The sequence below is a fragment of the Ammodytes marinus genome (assembly GCF_949987685.1).
Source record: "Ammodytes marinus genome assembly, chromosome: 6".
NCBI classification, from domain to species: domain Eukaryota; kingdom Metazoa; phylum Chordata; class Actinopteri; order Uranoscopiformes; family Ammodytidae; genus Ammodytes; species Ammodytes marinus.
Genome location: NC_137235.1, coordinates 10,481,984 through 10,499,116, shown reverse-complemented (window position 1 = coordinate 10,499,116; position 17,133 = coordinate 10,481,984). Strand labels below are relative to the sequence as shown.

Genomic DNA, 17,133 nt, shown 5'->3' with positions numbered 1-17,133 from the left:
ATGGTCCATTCTCAGATGTTACCGGAGGGGGGACCAGATCCACACCGTCTCGTCAAGACCAGGGAAAACTGGAAGAGGACAGACAGGCAACCAGTGAGCAAAGCAAAAATGAATTTAAAGATTGAACAAGCAAGCGAGTAGAAAGAGTACTATCCTGATGGACGGTGAATCAGTGCTGATGTGAGGCAATAGCAGGCGGGGAGCATCCGTTCCTAGCACAGCTGATTCCGCACAGAACTGCGGAATATGTAGGTGAAGTGGTGTGCCGCCCCCAAAAAATTGCCACCGCTCATGTACACTTTGACCTATCAGAGTGAGGCTCAGATTCTCCGTTCTTATTGGCAGTTGGGACTGTCCGTTCACCTTGGCAACAAAGTTGTTGCGTCAGTTGCCTGAGCGTTCATGACCCTGACAGTTTGGCACTATGGCAGCCAACAAACAGCAATGTCTACAATCAACGGCCCCTAAATGTCCTATTTCCCGTTTAACAACAACTGCTTACACCACTATGACAGCCATAGATATATGTGTATTTATATCTACACTCAACAAAAATATAAACGCAACACTTTTGTTTTTGCTCCCATTTTTCATGAGATGGACTTAAAGATCTAAAATTCATTCCAGATACACAATATTACCATTTCTTTCAAACATTGTTCACAAATCTGTCTAAATGTGTGATAGTGAGCACTTCTGCTTTGCTGAGATAATCCATCCCACCTCACAGGTGTGCCACATCAAGATGCTGATCTGACATCATGATTAGTGCACAGGTGTGCCTTAGACTGTCCACAATAAAAGGCCATTCTGAAATGTGCATTTTTTTTTGCTTTATTGGGGGTCTGGGGACTCAGAACCAGTCAGTATCTGGTGTGACCACCATTTGCCTCATGCAGTGCAACACATCTTCTTCGCATAGAGTTTATCAAATTGTCAATTGTGGCCTGTGGAATGTTGGTCCACTCCTCTTCAATGGCTGTGCGAAGTTGCTGGATATTAGTGGGAAGTGGTGCACGCTGTCGTATACGCTGGTCAAGCACATCCCAAACATGCTCAATGGGTGACATGTCCGGTGAGTATGCTGGCCATGCAAGAACTGGGACATTTTCAGCTTCCAAGAATTGTGTACAGATTCTTGCAACATGGGGCCGTGCATTATCTTGCTGAAACGTGAGGTGATGTTCATGGATGTATGGCACAACAATGGGCCTCAGGATCTCATCACGGTATCTCTGTGCATTCAAAATGCCATCAATAAAATGCACCTGTGTTCTTCGTCCATAACAGATGCCTGCCCATACCATAACCCCACCACCACCATGGGCCACTCGATCCACAACATTGACATCAGCAAAGCGCTCACCCACACGACGCCACACACGCTGTCTGCCATCTGCCCTGAACAATGTAAACCGAGATTCATCCATGAAGAGAACACCTCTCCAACGTGCCAGACGCCATCGAATGTGAGCATTTGCCCACTCAAGTCTGTTACGGCGACGAGCTGGAGTCAGGTCAAGACCCCAATGAGGACGACGAGCATGCAGTTGAGCTTCCCTGAGACGGTTTCTGACAGTTTGTGCAGAAATTGTTTGGTTATGCAAACCAATTGTTTCAGCAGCTGTCTCAGTGGCTGGTCTCAGACGATCTTGGAGGTGAACCTGCTGGATGTGGAGGTCCTGGGCTGGTGTGGTTACACGTGGTCTGCGGTTGTGAGGCCGGTTGGATGTACTGCCATATTCTCTGAAACGCCTTTGGAGACGGCTTATGGTGGAGAAATGAACATTCAATGCACGAGCAACAGATCTGGTTGACATTCCTGCTGTAAGCATGCCAATTGCACACTCCCTCAATGCTTGTGGCATCTGTGGCATTTTGCTGTGAGACAAAACTGCACATTTCAGGGTGGCCTTTTATTGTGGACAGTCTAACCCCGGAATTCCACTGGCTGCGGGTGCGGTGTCCAACGGTTTTGCTCCGTGCGCTCACGTCCGGCAATACCCACCGGCTCCGTTTTCAAAGCAGGCACGGCCAGCTCCGCTGAACAGCTGGAGTCGCGAGAACGAGGAGTTCCCGCGGTAATAAAAGTGACGGGCGATCGCTCTTGATAATATGATTCTCCTATATGGTATTTACACAACAACGAACGCACGGAAGGTTATTGTTCCCATCAGAACGAGTAAAAGAACAGTGGACATGCTTGTATGTGTCTCTGTTTTGAGAATGTCACCTGCAGTGAACACCGAGTGTCTTATTTTGAAAATTAACCGGAGGTTTTATTGTTTTGTCGGCGCTTGTGTTCCTGTCTATCTCGATGTGTTCTGTGCTACATTGATGCGGTGAGCTCAGGCATCCGGCAGAAATAGAAGCACTGCGTATTTCACCGGAGAGCTGGAGCAGCAGCGGAGCAGAGAGACGGCGCAGCGGCCGTGGTGGAAACTCACCCACTGACTGCTCTTAATTCTATTTTTGTTTCTGCCGTGCTGGAGCGGAGAAGGACCGGAGATGCAGCCGGTGGAATTCGGCCTTTAGGCACACCTGTGCGTGCACTAATCATGATGTCAGATCAGCATCTTGATGTGGCACACCTGTGAGGTGGGATGGATTATCTCAGCAAAGCAGAAGTGCTCACTATCACACATTTAGACAGATTTGTGAACAATGTTTGAGAGAAATGGTAATATTGTGTATCTGGAATGAATTTTAGATCTTTAAGTCCATCTCGTGAAAAATGGGAGCAAAAACAAAAGTGTTGCGTTTATATTTTTGTTGAGTGTATGTAAGACAGCAAGGATACGAGGAAAGACCGGGAAAGACACTAGTTGAAAAGACATTAACCATTAACGCGCATTACTGTCATTTGGAGGGAGGAGCCACAGCAGGTAGAGCGTGGGAGGGACCAGAGAGAACACAAGTGGAGCGGTTAAGGTATTTAGATTCAAATCTCTATCCCAACTGCTATTTTCTCACAAATCATATAGGCCTACCCCAGCTTTTTCACTGTAATATTTGGTGGATTGAAAAAATACAGTGAAGGCTTCCAACATTTAGTGGAGTAGAAGTAGCCTAGCATGACATTGAACGAGGCTACTCAAGTAAAGTAATTAAGTAGCCTATAATTCTCCTTAAGTATTTTGATAGGCCTACATTTGGCTACTCAGTTAGGTTACTTTACACCACTGACTTTTAATGTTGTTGTTTATCCAGATGGAGCTAATCGTAACTTAATTAAATAGCCTACTGTTTTACTCTATAAAAATGCAGTAGGCTACATTCTATAAATGATTTGTGTGTTCAATTCCGTAAATCAAAAGTATGGAGAGAATATATCATGACTCTAGCCTATATACTGTAGGCCTACAGTAGGCCTATACTATAAATGCCTACTTAACTATACTCTACTGTCTATCTATCCATCTCTGTAGGCCTATATCTGTTTGTCCGTCTGTTCTAAAATAATATCACAGTCTATCAGCCCACTGACTGAATCTGACCCACATTCAGCAGGAAACATCTGGTTGGATTCCCCAGACAGTTTTGAGCCAGAATTGACCTTCTGCTTCACACACAGAGCTTTGATAGTGAGGTAGTCCCAGATTCCCTGTGATTCAATCCGGGTTGTGAATTTTGCGTCACATGCCTCGAATAACCCAGTCGGAAATAACATCATAAACTTCTGGAGTAAAATGGTTTCTGTAGCTCAGTGGTAGGGTGGTCGACCCACAACTGCAGGGTCAGTAGTTCGATCCCCCGTCTCCCCGCCACATGTCCAAGTGTCCCTGGGCAAGACACTAAACCCTAAATTGCTCCCGATAGCTAGCTTGCACCCTGCGTGGTATCTGCTGCTATCGGTGTATGAATGTGTGCTCCAGTTGTCATTTGTTTTGGATGTCATTTAGCGACTGCTAAATGACATCTTATGTAATGTAATGTTTCTGAAACAATAACTCTCCTCTGAATTTTTGTGGATTATCAATAACTGGGAAAACAGGCAAGCAGACAACATGATAATCTTTCTCTCCTTCTTCTCTCTATATGTCTTCCGTCCTTGTCTCACCACTATTGAATGATGCAACTTGTTGACTGTAGGCTACATTTAAACCTCTTACCTCCCCTCACCTCTCAGTCAGCTCAGAGAAACACTGATCCATTTACTAATTGCACAGCTGCACAGCAACAGATGATGTCATGGAAGGTTTTTGAAGGGTCTTTGATCAGCTTTAGTTGACCCCGTTTGGTCACAACTTTGGTTGAAGGGCCCAAAGAATAGACAGAATAACTTACTTTGTTCAAAGCTTTGGTCTTTTTCTAGCTGAAGGAGTATGCTCAATTTTCAAAGAAACGCATGTGTTAAAAGTATCTTTTCTGATATATTTTCATTATCTTTTTCTTGCCTCAACCGCTAGACAGACAAATACATACATGTATACATATTAAAAAATATATTGAAGTCAGAATTAATCCATTGATGTTGCAGTAATATGGTATTAGCCCATTAGGCTGACACCAAACTTCATTCTCAATCTTTGAAACAGCTTTTTCCAAAGCTTCAACTGTATCAAACAGTCATTCACTTTTTTCATTGTGGACCTTGAATTGGAATTGCTTTATTAAACCATAATTTCCAGTCAAAAATGAACTTGAATGCTAAACAGATGAATACATGTGTTTCCCATAGATAGTATAATAAAAGGTGTTTCCGTGTCCATGTTGCATTAAATCTCAGTCCTTTGTGTTTTGTTCTTTTATTTATTTATTTTTGTCTTTGAATATATAGACAAAGCGTGTAACATTTATTTGTTAGATACTGCTAAATCTGTGAAAAGAGTGGAAAGAAAAGACTGTTTGAAATCGGTAGAAAAACAAAATTGAGCCAGGTGGAAGAAAATTGATTAACAAAAGAGAACATGTAAAATCACATTGCATATTCAAACAAATACATTTTATTATTAAGATATTTCAGAGCAGGGAGTGGACAACAAGGTCAATGCATTGTTTTCAGAGTATACTGTATTTTATATTAATACATTGGTGTTCATGTAGTGGCATATACTGTAGTTCGAATAATGTTGTTTTGAGATATAAGAAATCTCTATTCTCAACAATAGGATGTCAATTGTTAGATTTTTATCAGTGTTTTGTATGTGTGTGTGTGGGAGTTTATGTTGATTAGAACATAAGCGAAATGGATATGATTACAACAACTTTTGCGTGGGAACTCATTCTAGATCAAGCATGAAACATCCTAAAATACAGTGAGATAGAGAGAGAGAGAGAGAGAGAGAGAGAGAGAGAGAGAGAGAGAGAGAGAGAGAGAGAGAAAGAGAGAGTGGGGGGAACAATACAGGTGAGATACTTGCAGAGAAAAGTGCTGGAGGGCTGGAAGGTGAGCTGATATAAGAACGTCAAAGCAAAAGCAGAAGGACAGAGGAAAAGCGAGATGGAGGTATTTTTGACAGAAGGTGCAGTGCAAAGATGCCAAATGATGGTGAAAGGATAATAAGAGAAAGAGGAGGCGGAGGTGTAAAGACCTTGAGGAACTTGAGTATTCATCATGACGGGAAAATATTTTGTAAAGGATTTGTGTTAAATACGAGATGAGCCCTTAACAAAAACAGAATATACCCCTGCACACAATGAATAAAAATCAAGGAAGATTTGATAATGGAAGACAGGTATAGAGGACAGGTATGGAGGGCGAAGCAGTTCGTGGTGAAGGACAGATCAACAGCGAAGCTACAGAATGTATGTGGGAGATGTGTGGTGCTCGACTGGAGGGCACACATTGATGAACTGCAGAGAGAAAAATTATTTTTAATCAGTTTCTGTATTCACGAGGAAGGCTGACACTCTGCGAAGAGGAAACAAAAAGTTGAGAATAATTATAATAGAAGTTTAGGATTTTGCTTTCATTGTAAATGTGGATATTTGAGCTGCTGTGTTTTTGCCTGTGCTGTGTGGGACAGAGAGTGTTGTGGAGGGTCACACAAGGACTTCCATCATGTTTGTCTGCCTCAGAGAGAGAGAGAGGTTATTAAGGCAAATCTATAATTCAGCAGCAGAGGAGGCGGGTTGTTGTGGGGGTGGCGAAGGAAAGACCCCATGTGGCTCTGCTAACAAGCTGTGACAGTGATCAACAGAGATAACAGGGAAGGAAGATATTCCCTGAATGGATGACTCACTGACTGACTGGCTGACTACCTAATTGACTGACTGCATGGTTGATGACTCGGCGGCTGACTCACTAACTCATTCACCCACTGCGTGATTGATTTTTAGAATTGATCAAGGGCTCCAGGCTGCCAAATCAGCTGAGAAATGGGCAGGGTGAATTTATCATCTTCAAGGCACTCTTTATGCTTTTGCCAATTGTGTTGTTTATTCTTGTTTGCCATTAATGACTTTTTGAAATATGTCGTCATACCACACACACACACACACACACACACACACACACACACACACACACACACACACACACACACACACACACACACACACACACACACACACACACAAACCTGACATCAATGATAAATTGTGTGTTGAGTCCCCGGGAGCTACGTGATAAACAAGAAATAACACTACATGGTGGCTCTACTCGACTAACACCTGCCCCTGATTTTATGCTCAACAAGCAATCTTTACAACCGGTGTGCTAAACAGTCAATGGCAAATATTTGTATTCATCCAGCAGGTGTGAATCAAGAGACACATGGAGACTATTTTGAAATCTTATACTGTATATCCTTAAGCAATGACATTGATAAGTGTAGTGATTGAGTTACTTCTACAATTCAGGTTTTCGTAGGGCTTTTTAGTGGTTTGTGACAGGACTCTAATCATATTTCTTCTCTCAAAGTAAACAGATACTAGGTAAAATACAGAAAATTAAGCTCAAGTCAGACAAATGATATGATGAAATGTTAATAGTTACACGTCATGTGATCACAGTTCAGCTGAGCCAAACGGCAAGAAACATGCATGTGGGCAGATCAGCAGTCACGAATCAACAGTCTTTCTTAATTATGAGTAATCTATTATGTTGACATCAAATATCAGACTTTCTTTGTTGTCTCTGCTGCTAACGTCTCCATGTCCAAATTGACATTTTTTTGTGTGTATGTGTGTGTACGTGTGTGTTTGTGTATGTGCGTGCAGTTGCTTAGATTAGAGATCTGTCACAAAAAACTGAGCATAGTCCATCAGTGTTGTCATAACCATTTATTTATATTTTTTTATCCACCTATTTCACAATATCATAGAGGATCCATGAGGATGCACATAAGGACAAGCGTAACACTTTCACAGCCTTCAACAACCAAAAGCAAGAGAGAGATAGAGAGAAAGAGAGAGAGGGACAGAGAGAGACGACAAAGAAGAGAACATAAATACATTTTACTAGTATTTTTGGGCATGGTGGCCCAAGCAGGCACTTTACAACGGGGTGTCGAATCGTACGTGGGGCTGACATCTTGAGGTAATAAGTGAACAGAAGCACTGACTGTATTTTGACTACAGTCCACTTTACTTCACAGTGTTGACTGGATACATGTTTAGTGTAGTTGGCCGAAGTGGGATTCAAACCCTCACCCCTGACAGTTGGAGCTTTAAGGACATAACATCACAGTTTAAGGTAATACATTTTGCACACTAAATAGTAGCTAACTAATACATCATATGCTGGCTCGAGGTTAAAAAGCATGCAGTGGCTGTGATTGTTTTTCTTTGATTTAACCATCCTTTATCAGGCAGGGAGACAACCTTCGAAATGATTCTCTTTGGAGTTTGAGACGGTTTATTTCGGCATGCTAGATGCCTTGTATTTATGACAAGCCGCACCTTTTTTATTTTTTCTCAAATTAGCTGTTCTTTAGTTTGCTAAGAGAATAACATATTAATTTTGTACTGATCCTCTATACCGAGTAAGATGTTAAAAAGTAAATGGCCACCATAAAATTAAACCAATTCATACACATGCCTCCTTGTCAAGTATTCTGAGGATTTGATTAAGAGACATCTGGGTGCATCAGAGTATGGGGCACTGTGGGGATTTTCACATTTTAAGTCTGTTTCTTTAGTGACAGGAAAAGTGACCTTGCTCATGCAAATACACTTACATTCCATCTGGTTTACAGTCAAGGATACATCACAATTTAACCAAACTCACGCAGAGTCGTCACAGTTTGATTGTCTGAAGAGTGCTTAGAAAGTGTATTTCAGAGGTCAGTTTGGAGCTCTCCTTTGTCTGAGTTGCAAACGAAAATGCTGCAACTTGACTTTGCAGGACTGTGAGTGGTGTGAGAGGCTACGGCAGGGGGAGCAGACTGGCACAGAGCAACATTAGCAGAGATACATTACACAATGCATATTTATAAGACCACTGTTTTACCAAATCATGGTATGCGATGTAGAAAACTTAAAAAGTACACAGACATTACTTGACAGGAACATATACAGTTCAAACAGAACAAAACTCATTTAGTTTATATCAATGTAACCATGATAGCATCTCAAGAATTCAGTTTTAGCATATAACACAATCAATTGGACACAAGATGAGAAGAGACAGAACTTTCTGTCACTTTTGTAAAGATTAAGACAACCTTTAAATAGGGCATCATCAAAGGTTCCTTCCAAACCTCAAACTCATCAAAGCAGATTATCACCTTGAATTTGGTGGTACATTTTACCAGAGCCAATAATACTGTAAATCTATTATGGAATTCTTCCATAAAAGTCCTGTTCATGCCACAAGTTGATTCACCAAAACAGCTTTGACAAAGGTGAATTATGTGACTAAACTCACTGTATCTCCCTTCAGAACAAAATACACGCATGGACACCGACACTATAAAACAGATACACTGACTGCCCTTACTGGCTAAATAGCTCCATCACATATTTCAGTCCAGCAGCAAGCTTCCCCATCGCCAACAAATACACTGCCAACCCCCATGTGACACATCGTTATGCATCTCCTAAATGGACCTATCCAACACGACCATTGTTGGTTGACCTCTCCCAGTCACCCCTCACTGTTTGGGGCTGGAGGGGTTGGACCGCTGGGCGGCGTGGCACGGGTCCAGGGACTCCTTGGTGGCACCGCCGTAGACATCCACGTCAAGGTCGGTCCAGGGGGCGATGTTGCCCAGCGCTGCGGAGCTGCAGTCGGCCAGAGCAGCCACCTCTGCCGGCTTCAACACCCGATCCCACAGGTTGAACTGGGAGAGCTCCCCAACCAGGGCCTGGGAGGCATCAAAATGCCCGCCCAATGTATCCTTGGGTAAGAGAGTGGAAAAGAAAAACGGTTTGAATGTCAGATTGTTAGCATAAATAGCCAAAAGATCAAGCTTTGCTGGAGTGATGTTCAACATTCATCTATTAGTTTTTTTCCACGACAGGAACTTCTACGGGAACTTTATCAGGAAGTCTTTTACGAACTATGGAACTTTACTTGAATTTCAAGTGGAGAAATCGGGGTCTACAACTGTTTCAGACCGCTCCAAGAGTATTACTTTAGAAAAACTACTAGAGCAAAGTTTCAGTTGGCATGTATTTTGGGATTTATAATCATATATTTAATTTGATGCACTATCTCCGATCCCTAAAAAAGCTGAAACTCTTCCCAGATGATTTGTGTATAGTACATACTGTACTACTGTGGTGATCTTAAAGAATGAAAAAAGCCGGCTATGGCTTCCTCCATACAAAGACACATTGTGTTTTGATTGAAATGTTTTATCTCCCTTCAGAGAACCCTTGTAGGAGGGATGTCCTGGGATTTTCCCCATAAAATCTCAGCACGACGGCATTCATCATCAGCAGAGATTAATCAAGCGCTGGCTCGCTATCTAAAACCAACCTATTTTAATCACGTCTTGAAACATCATTGCAGCATCTTGCAGAATTCCCAGCTCTCTGCCTTTTATCATTTATGCATGGGCGATGGGCGGCGGAATGAGCTGTAGGTTCTAAATTTGACCCTGGGGAGGAGGAATAATGTCAGATTTCATAATGGTTACGTAATGTGAGTTTCTCACTAATGAAGGAGAGAGGCAGCCTGGTGTGAGGATGAACACAATTATTTTTCTGTCTGTTCATGTGTGAAAAGATAATGGTGCTCCCTCTATTTATACATCTTTCTGTCCATTGTCCATCAAGCCATTCATCCATTCATCTATCCGTCCATCATCCATCTATCATCCAACTGTCCATCCGACTTTCTATTCATTAATTTGATCATCCATCCATCCATCCGTCCATCCATCCATCCATCCATCCATCCATCCATCCATCCATCCATCCATCCATCCATCCAACCATCCATATATCCATCCGTCAATGAGTTTGTTCAACCACACATCAATTGATAATTCTGTCCATTCATACACACATATACATCCGTCCATCCAGTCGTCCACCCATCCATTGATGCTCCCATTCATCTGTCCATAAGGTCAAGTATCTATTAGTTCATTTGTCCTTCCATCTGTATATCTCACCTGTTCCTGTCCCAGTATGAGGACTCCTCCTGGTTTGATGGGATGCCAGGCAGCCAGTCCTTCTCCCCTCCCCTTCATCTTTCCGCTCTGGTAGGCCTTCCACACCCCGTCCCTCAGGGTCCAGCTCACACAGATGTGCTGCCACTGGTCCTGTGGTAGGGTCAGAGGCAGCTGCGCCACCTACAGGTCAGAGAATACAGGGGCTGTTGTTGCACCTTTTCCGAGTTATTTCAGGCTCACATCAAGCTTGCTTTATGAATGGATATTGGACAAGTGGGAGCAGTATTCATGAAAGAACATGGAGGCAGTCGGGATTAATGTCAGCAAAACTACACTCTGTGGAAAGTTGCAATCTTCCTTCTGCCACGGATGCAAACCCCCACTCCTCTCTGCCATGGGAACCATAAGCGTAAGCACAAGGAAGATTTGAAAACATTAATAAACTTTATAAACAAACAGCTTGCCTTTGTGCCGTCTCTCCTGAATAACTTATGTTTGCTGTGAGCCACTCCATAAAAATAAACTGCGAACATGGACTCTTCCTGCACCATCTAACCACTTTTTTTTGTGGATGAAAAAGATTTGATTTCAAATCAAAAGTCAAATATTATTGTGTTAATGCTGTGGTTAATCACTGTCTTTCACACTAAGTTACTTTGAGATTCTTTTTCGAGATTATATTTTTGCTCTTTATGCTTTTACATATTTAATGCGTTGTTCAAGGGCAACATCTGTTTTAGTTCTACCTTTTCTGTAGCAAGGGGAATACATATTTTTTATCCATGACTAAACAAATGGTTTAGATTAGGATTGACACGCGAGCACACGTAAGGCTATCTGGAGAACCAATCCCGATCCTTATATGAACTCTAATCCACATCATATTGACTGAAAGAATAAGCACATGTTGTGCCATTTTCAATTCAGCCGTTTGTTCTCTACACTACTCATAAAGAATGGCCCACGAAAGAGGCTCTGTCACAAGAAAGAGGCTTTGTCACGCGGATGAACATGTTTTCATGACTCATTTTAATCAATGAATTATATTGAGCCACCAATTAGTTTGGTGGAGCCACACACTGAGCTAATGATTTCCTTGGCACATTATTTCTACTGACTAATTATGAGGAAACAGGCGGGTTACAAAATATGAATATTTTTTACCAGAAGAAGCCATTCCTTTTCCAACCCAAAATACAATTTCAAGAAAAGGCGTTTCAATTTCCTACAACCAGATGTATCTTTTTTAACTCCCCATGAAAAATGATATACCATAGGATCATCTACCTTGTCGTTGATGAGCAGCTCCACAGGGTTGTGTATTCCCTGTAGCAGTACCAGCTCGTTAGGCTGCCCCGGGACAGAGTAGGAGAAGGGGGTCCCGATGCCCCCTTCCTTAGCCTTCAACCATACACAGGCGGTGAAGGCATACATCTCTGTTATCTCCTTTCTCACCAGGCCGTACATGTAGTTGGTTCGCATGGGGAAGGCCAGGACGAAACCATCAGGGAAGGAGGGCTCTGTCAGCGCTTTGGAGATGAAGGGAAGGGGAGAGAGAGATAGATAGATAAGGTAGACAGGGAGACAGAATTGCCAATGTGTTAATGACAAAGATACTGGTATTTTCTTTCTTCTTCCAGTGCCTGGCAAGAGCTCAAGCACTGCAACTAATGATCATCCTCTCTAACTGGAGGCCATGCAAACCCCAGCTCTGTAGAGAAGAGGCTGTGACAGTCGGAGAGGTCGCGAGAATGACAGGGCTAAAAAGGGAATAGATAAGTGCTTTTTTCTTTATTTTTTTACCTTGCTACCTGCACCTGGTGAACTCGCAATCTCTCCTCTAGGCACTCACTCTTCTCCTTATATCAAACATCTTTCATCTTTTCTCTCTGTACCTAGTACAAAAAAACAAGGGTCTAGTTACTTTGAATGTTTGCAATGTTTGAATGTTTTTCTTCAAAACCAATGTGATATGCCCAAACAACATACTGTAACTGCAAACCATAAACTAAGGATCTTTAATATAAAATGCCTTTGATTACAAAGACGTACAGGTTACAAGTAAAAGCAGCAAATGCTTCAAGGCTATTTCTTTTTTCCATTTAATTTCTCTTGAGCTGAACTATTTTCATATTCCGCTGCTGGCATTATATGACATTTCATAACCTTCAAGCACTCATTACTTATTATTATTTTAATCTACAGCTCATGTTTTCCTGCAGTGATGACCCAGTTCAAGCACAGCATCGCTCATTAAAGTTTCATTTTAGCCTTTCTCTTTGACTGCGCTCAAGTAAATCAGCTTGGTAATGGACTTGTTTACCTCCCTTTATGCATCAGTCTATCCGTACATGTGACGCACCCTTCTCTGCACCCTGTTTACTGTCTCTATAGTCTACAATAAAGCATGAAAAAGAAATAAACAAAAAATCTTTATCTCTGTAAACGGGTATGTAAACAAATGTTATGTAAACAAATGGGGACCAGCGTAACTAGCGACATGCCTGTTTACAGAGTCTAGGCTGTGTGTTAAAACTGGATTTTTTCAGCACATTACACTTGGTAATCGAGTTGTTTGACGGCAAATGTGCATCAGTTCATCCGTACATCCCTTCCCTCCCTTGTTATACCCACCGACCCACCCCATGTCTCCCCTCTCCACCTTTACCACGTATTTCTGCCATACAGCGTGCATTGCCTCTACTCACTCTGTTCCAGCTCAGTGACGCGGTGGCTGACAGTGTCAATGCCCTGGTTGATCTTCTCGTGTTGACCCTGCGTCTCCTTCCTCATGGCCTGACGCTCCTTCTCCAGCATCTTGATCTTGCGCTCCAGTTCCCCCTCCAGGTCCTCCACCCTCCAGGTGCCCTTTCCGCCACCGCGCCCGGGGGAAGAGGCCTTTGACGGGGGCTTGGGAGCAGGGGCGGGGGAGGCAGGCCGGCGGCCCCCCGGAGGAGCAGCCGCTGCGGGGGGAGAGGAGGCACTGCCGGCGGGTGGCATGGAGGAGGCCTTACCGATGTTACCAGTCGGGACACCGCCACTGCTGCTGCTTCCACTGTTACTGTTACTGCTGCTGCTGCTACCTGCGGCGGCGGGTGTGTCGGTAAGGTTCAAAGCAGCAGGGCCTATCTCCGCCTGCAAGAGAGGAGGGAGAGAAAAGAGTAGATGATTTAAGACTTGACAAATAAAAAAACTCAGACAGAAAAAATGGAGAGAGTAATCATTAAAGAAACGATGCAGGGAGGTGAAAACAACTGCTCTGTTGATAAGAGACCTGTAATGGGAGCAAGACGGAAAATCGTTTTCAGTTGTTATAATAGTGGTGGTAGCCGTAAAGACATATTAGTATTGATAGAAGGGTTTGTGTAGGATTGGTAATGGAGAAAGCAGATAATAATCTTTTTTTTAAAGCAACTTTGGGATTGGATTATCATCAATTGTCATTCATGATCCCCCAGAGGATGAATACTACTGATTTTGTTGATCCCTTGACCTGTCCGCTAGCGCCAGTTGTAATTTGACCAATACTTCACATCATCCTCAGTTGTACTTGCGAGTAGTATAAGACTTTCTATTTTATTTTACAATGCTAAACTAAAATTCTGAACAACTGAAAGTTTATACCTGCATCAGGATGTCATCCTTGCCATTGTAAGCATATTAGCAGGTTGATGTACACATTTAACACAAATCAATCTTTTGCTTACATGTTGTCATGTACTTTGATTATTTTGATATAGGCTACAGTTGAGCTTGCTGTGTATTTGAAATTCGGGGAACTACAATTGGGAACGGAATTTTCCATGTGTATGAAAAAGCAAGTGTGTGTGATCTTTTAATGAAATCATAAGATCCGAGATTTCCTTTCAGATTATTTCCCTAAAGAGGGTCTGAAGATGGACAGCTTGGTTTTGACTTAATGAACATTGTTCCTCTCACAAGATTAAATAGAGAGGAACAATCCACTTCAACACGTCACAGACTTATGGAGCTTTGCCTTTCTAATTATGTTTTGACCAGGTAATCACTATCTCAATCATATTGATCACTTTGATAACATACAGTATTGTCTTTTGGAAAGATTGTGTCATGATAGACTATTGACGAGCAGAGCTGGGGTCAATATAATCTTCAAAAGGTAACATCTGGTCCAAATACAGATTGCATTCTTGTTCATGGTAGCATAAATAGAAGCATTTTACTATTCATTTTAGTCATACGTAGTGGCCAATAAAGCTGCAATAAAATGTGTAAAATTATAAAGCAGCAACATGGCGCAAGGTGCTGAATTGATGATAGTATAAGCCCGGCAGTGGCAGTATTAGTATTCATAGCAGAAGTTGGGAAAACAAGGTGTTGGTGAAGCAGTAATAAAGAGAGAGAGGCTGTTATTGGTGTGGACAAGGTGGCTGCAAAGGCGATATATTATACCAAGGGAGTTGCTGAGGTAGTAGTGGATCTGGATGTCCTGGATATAAATTCACACTGACTGTGCTTAGAGAAGGATGGCAGTGATGCAGCGGTGTTTATGAGTGTGTTTGGGTATGTGTGTGTGTGGTCACAAGCCTGTCTGCGTCTCAATCTCAGCCCACACACGCACACACGCACACACACACACACACACACAAACACACACACACACACACACACACACACACACACACACACACACACACACACACACACACACACACACACACACACACACACACACACACACACACACACACACACACACACAGACAAACACAAACTGAGAACCTGACTCCGCTCACCACCACCCTCCTTCCTGTCCAGCCAGCTTTATGTTTTATTTATGTCTGTATCCTGCTGCTGTAGAGGGGTAGAGGCTGCTGACACAATGCGGGGGGGGGGGGGGGGGGGGGGGGGGAAGCAGGTGGACAGATTTCCCATGGGTGAACATGGGGAGCGTGACCAAGACGTAAGGTGTCCCTGTGTCACGAGTCGCTCGTCAGAGGGAGGTGAGGTGGAGATAAATGAGGTACAGATAGATGGGGAGGGAGGGGGGATGATGAACCAAGACACCACTGTACACCCAGGCCCGTAAACCCTCTCACAGCCAGTATGGCAATGGGTTGTGGCACTCACAGAAGTGGACTTATGATTTATAGGCAATTGCCTTGGGCCCGAACTATACCAAAGGCCCCATAAAATGCCTCATAAACCTATGGTTAAGATAATTTTACATAGGCCTAATCTCTCATTAATTATGTCGTTTTGAGAAATCAATTTTCGCAAAAAATGGCATCTTAATGAATCTGAATATTGTCCAATGTAAAAATACAGATAGGCTACAAAATAATACATACTCTAGTAGTTGAATGTTAATGTATGCTTTTGAATTTAATCAATAATTTAATGTGTTCAATGTTAATATTAGACGCATTGTGGCATTTTTCTTATCTGATTCGTTAAATGTTGATAGCTACAATAAATTCTATATCTAGGGCTATTTATCCATTTTTACTGGAGGGCTCTTAAAGCCTAGATCACTAGACCTAAGGAGGACAAAAGAGATCAAATTTAATCACTGGACAATTCGGCTAAATCACGACTTTGGTATCAGTCCAAATATCCTGCTGTCAAACACAATTCAAACAGGAAGGTATACAGCAAGTAGCCTAGCCTATGGTTAGCCAAAGTTTCTCTCCCCTTCATCTTTTCAGTTTACCTCGAGTTTCTCAATGCGGTCCTTCAGGTCCATGATGGCCCTGGCCAGCTCCTCCACAGCCCGCGCCGTCTGTAGCTGCGCCGCGGCGGAAGAGGTCACATCATCCCCGGCCATGACGCGGCGATTGCCGCTCCAGACTCCGATGCTCCGCTCCGGGATGTTCCTCTCATCCTCCAGCCCGCTCTCACACTCGCTCAGCTTCCCCGTCAGCTCCCGTATGGTCCGGTGGTCCATGAGGATCTGGTCGTTCTGCTGCAGGACCATCTGCCGGAGCTCATCCGCGGTGGTTCGGAGAGCATCATCCCCGGCTCCGTACAGCGGGTCGTCCGCTTGTTGCTGTTGCTGCTCCCGCCGCTGCCTCAGATCTTTGGACTTGCATTCTCCCACCGGTACAGGTGTGCAGATCAACCGACTGAAGCTGAACTGTTTGGCGGACACGCCTCCGCCAGTCTCCTCTCCTCCTAGGTTGAGTTCGTTCAGAGAGGGAACCTCCATGCCGATGCCGCCAAGCCCGTTCCCTCCACCGTAGGACTCGGCGCCGTGCAGAGCGCCCAGCGGCCCGGCGTGGGCCACCGAATCGGGCTCGAGCAGCGTCTCCGATGCCAGTGTGCTGTTGTCGCCGAGAGGCTCGGCGCCTTTTCGGGGATACACGCTAGCGATGATGCAGATGACCGCGCCAAGGAAGGCCAGGGTGCCCGCTCCCACAAGCACCACCACGAACTTCATGACTGTGGAGATGGATGGAAGAGATAAAGCTACGGCTAAGAGAAAAGGCTGACATGCACACAACTGGAAATGGAGCCAACTTGAAATGTCCTTTTCGGAGGATGTAGGCTAACAGACTAGAGCAGCATCAATCAGGAGGAATAGTGCATCACCCGGACATAATTACGATCCAGTCTGTAGATCAACTCATCTCAGTTTGACCTGTTT

The 17,133-nt window shown here is 43.5% G+C and overlaps 1 protein-coding gene across 1 annotated transcript; it reads right to left on the bottom strand.

Moving 5' to 3' along the window:
* Positions 1 to 9,038: 9,038 nt before the first annotated feature.
* nptxrb (neuronal pentraxin receptor b) lies at positions 9,039 to 16,926 on the bottom strand (the record flags this gene model as incomplete). Its single annotated transcript, XM_080029037.1, has 5 exons — positions 9,039 to 9,284; positions 10,509 to 10,688; positions 11,796 to 12,037; positions 13,217 to 13,643; positions 16,201 to 16,926. 5 exons carry the CDS (start codon positions 16,924 to 16,926, stop codon positions 9,039 to 9,041), a joined length of 1,821 nt encoding a protein of 606 aa, XP_079885163.1.
* Between the last annotated feature and the right edge of the window lie 207 nt (positions 16,927 to 17,133).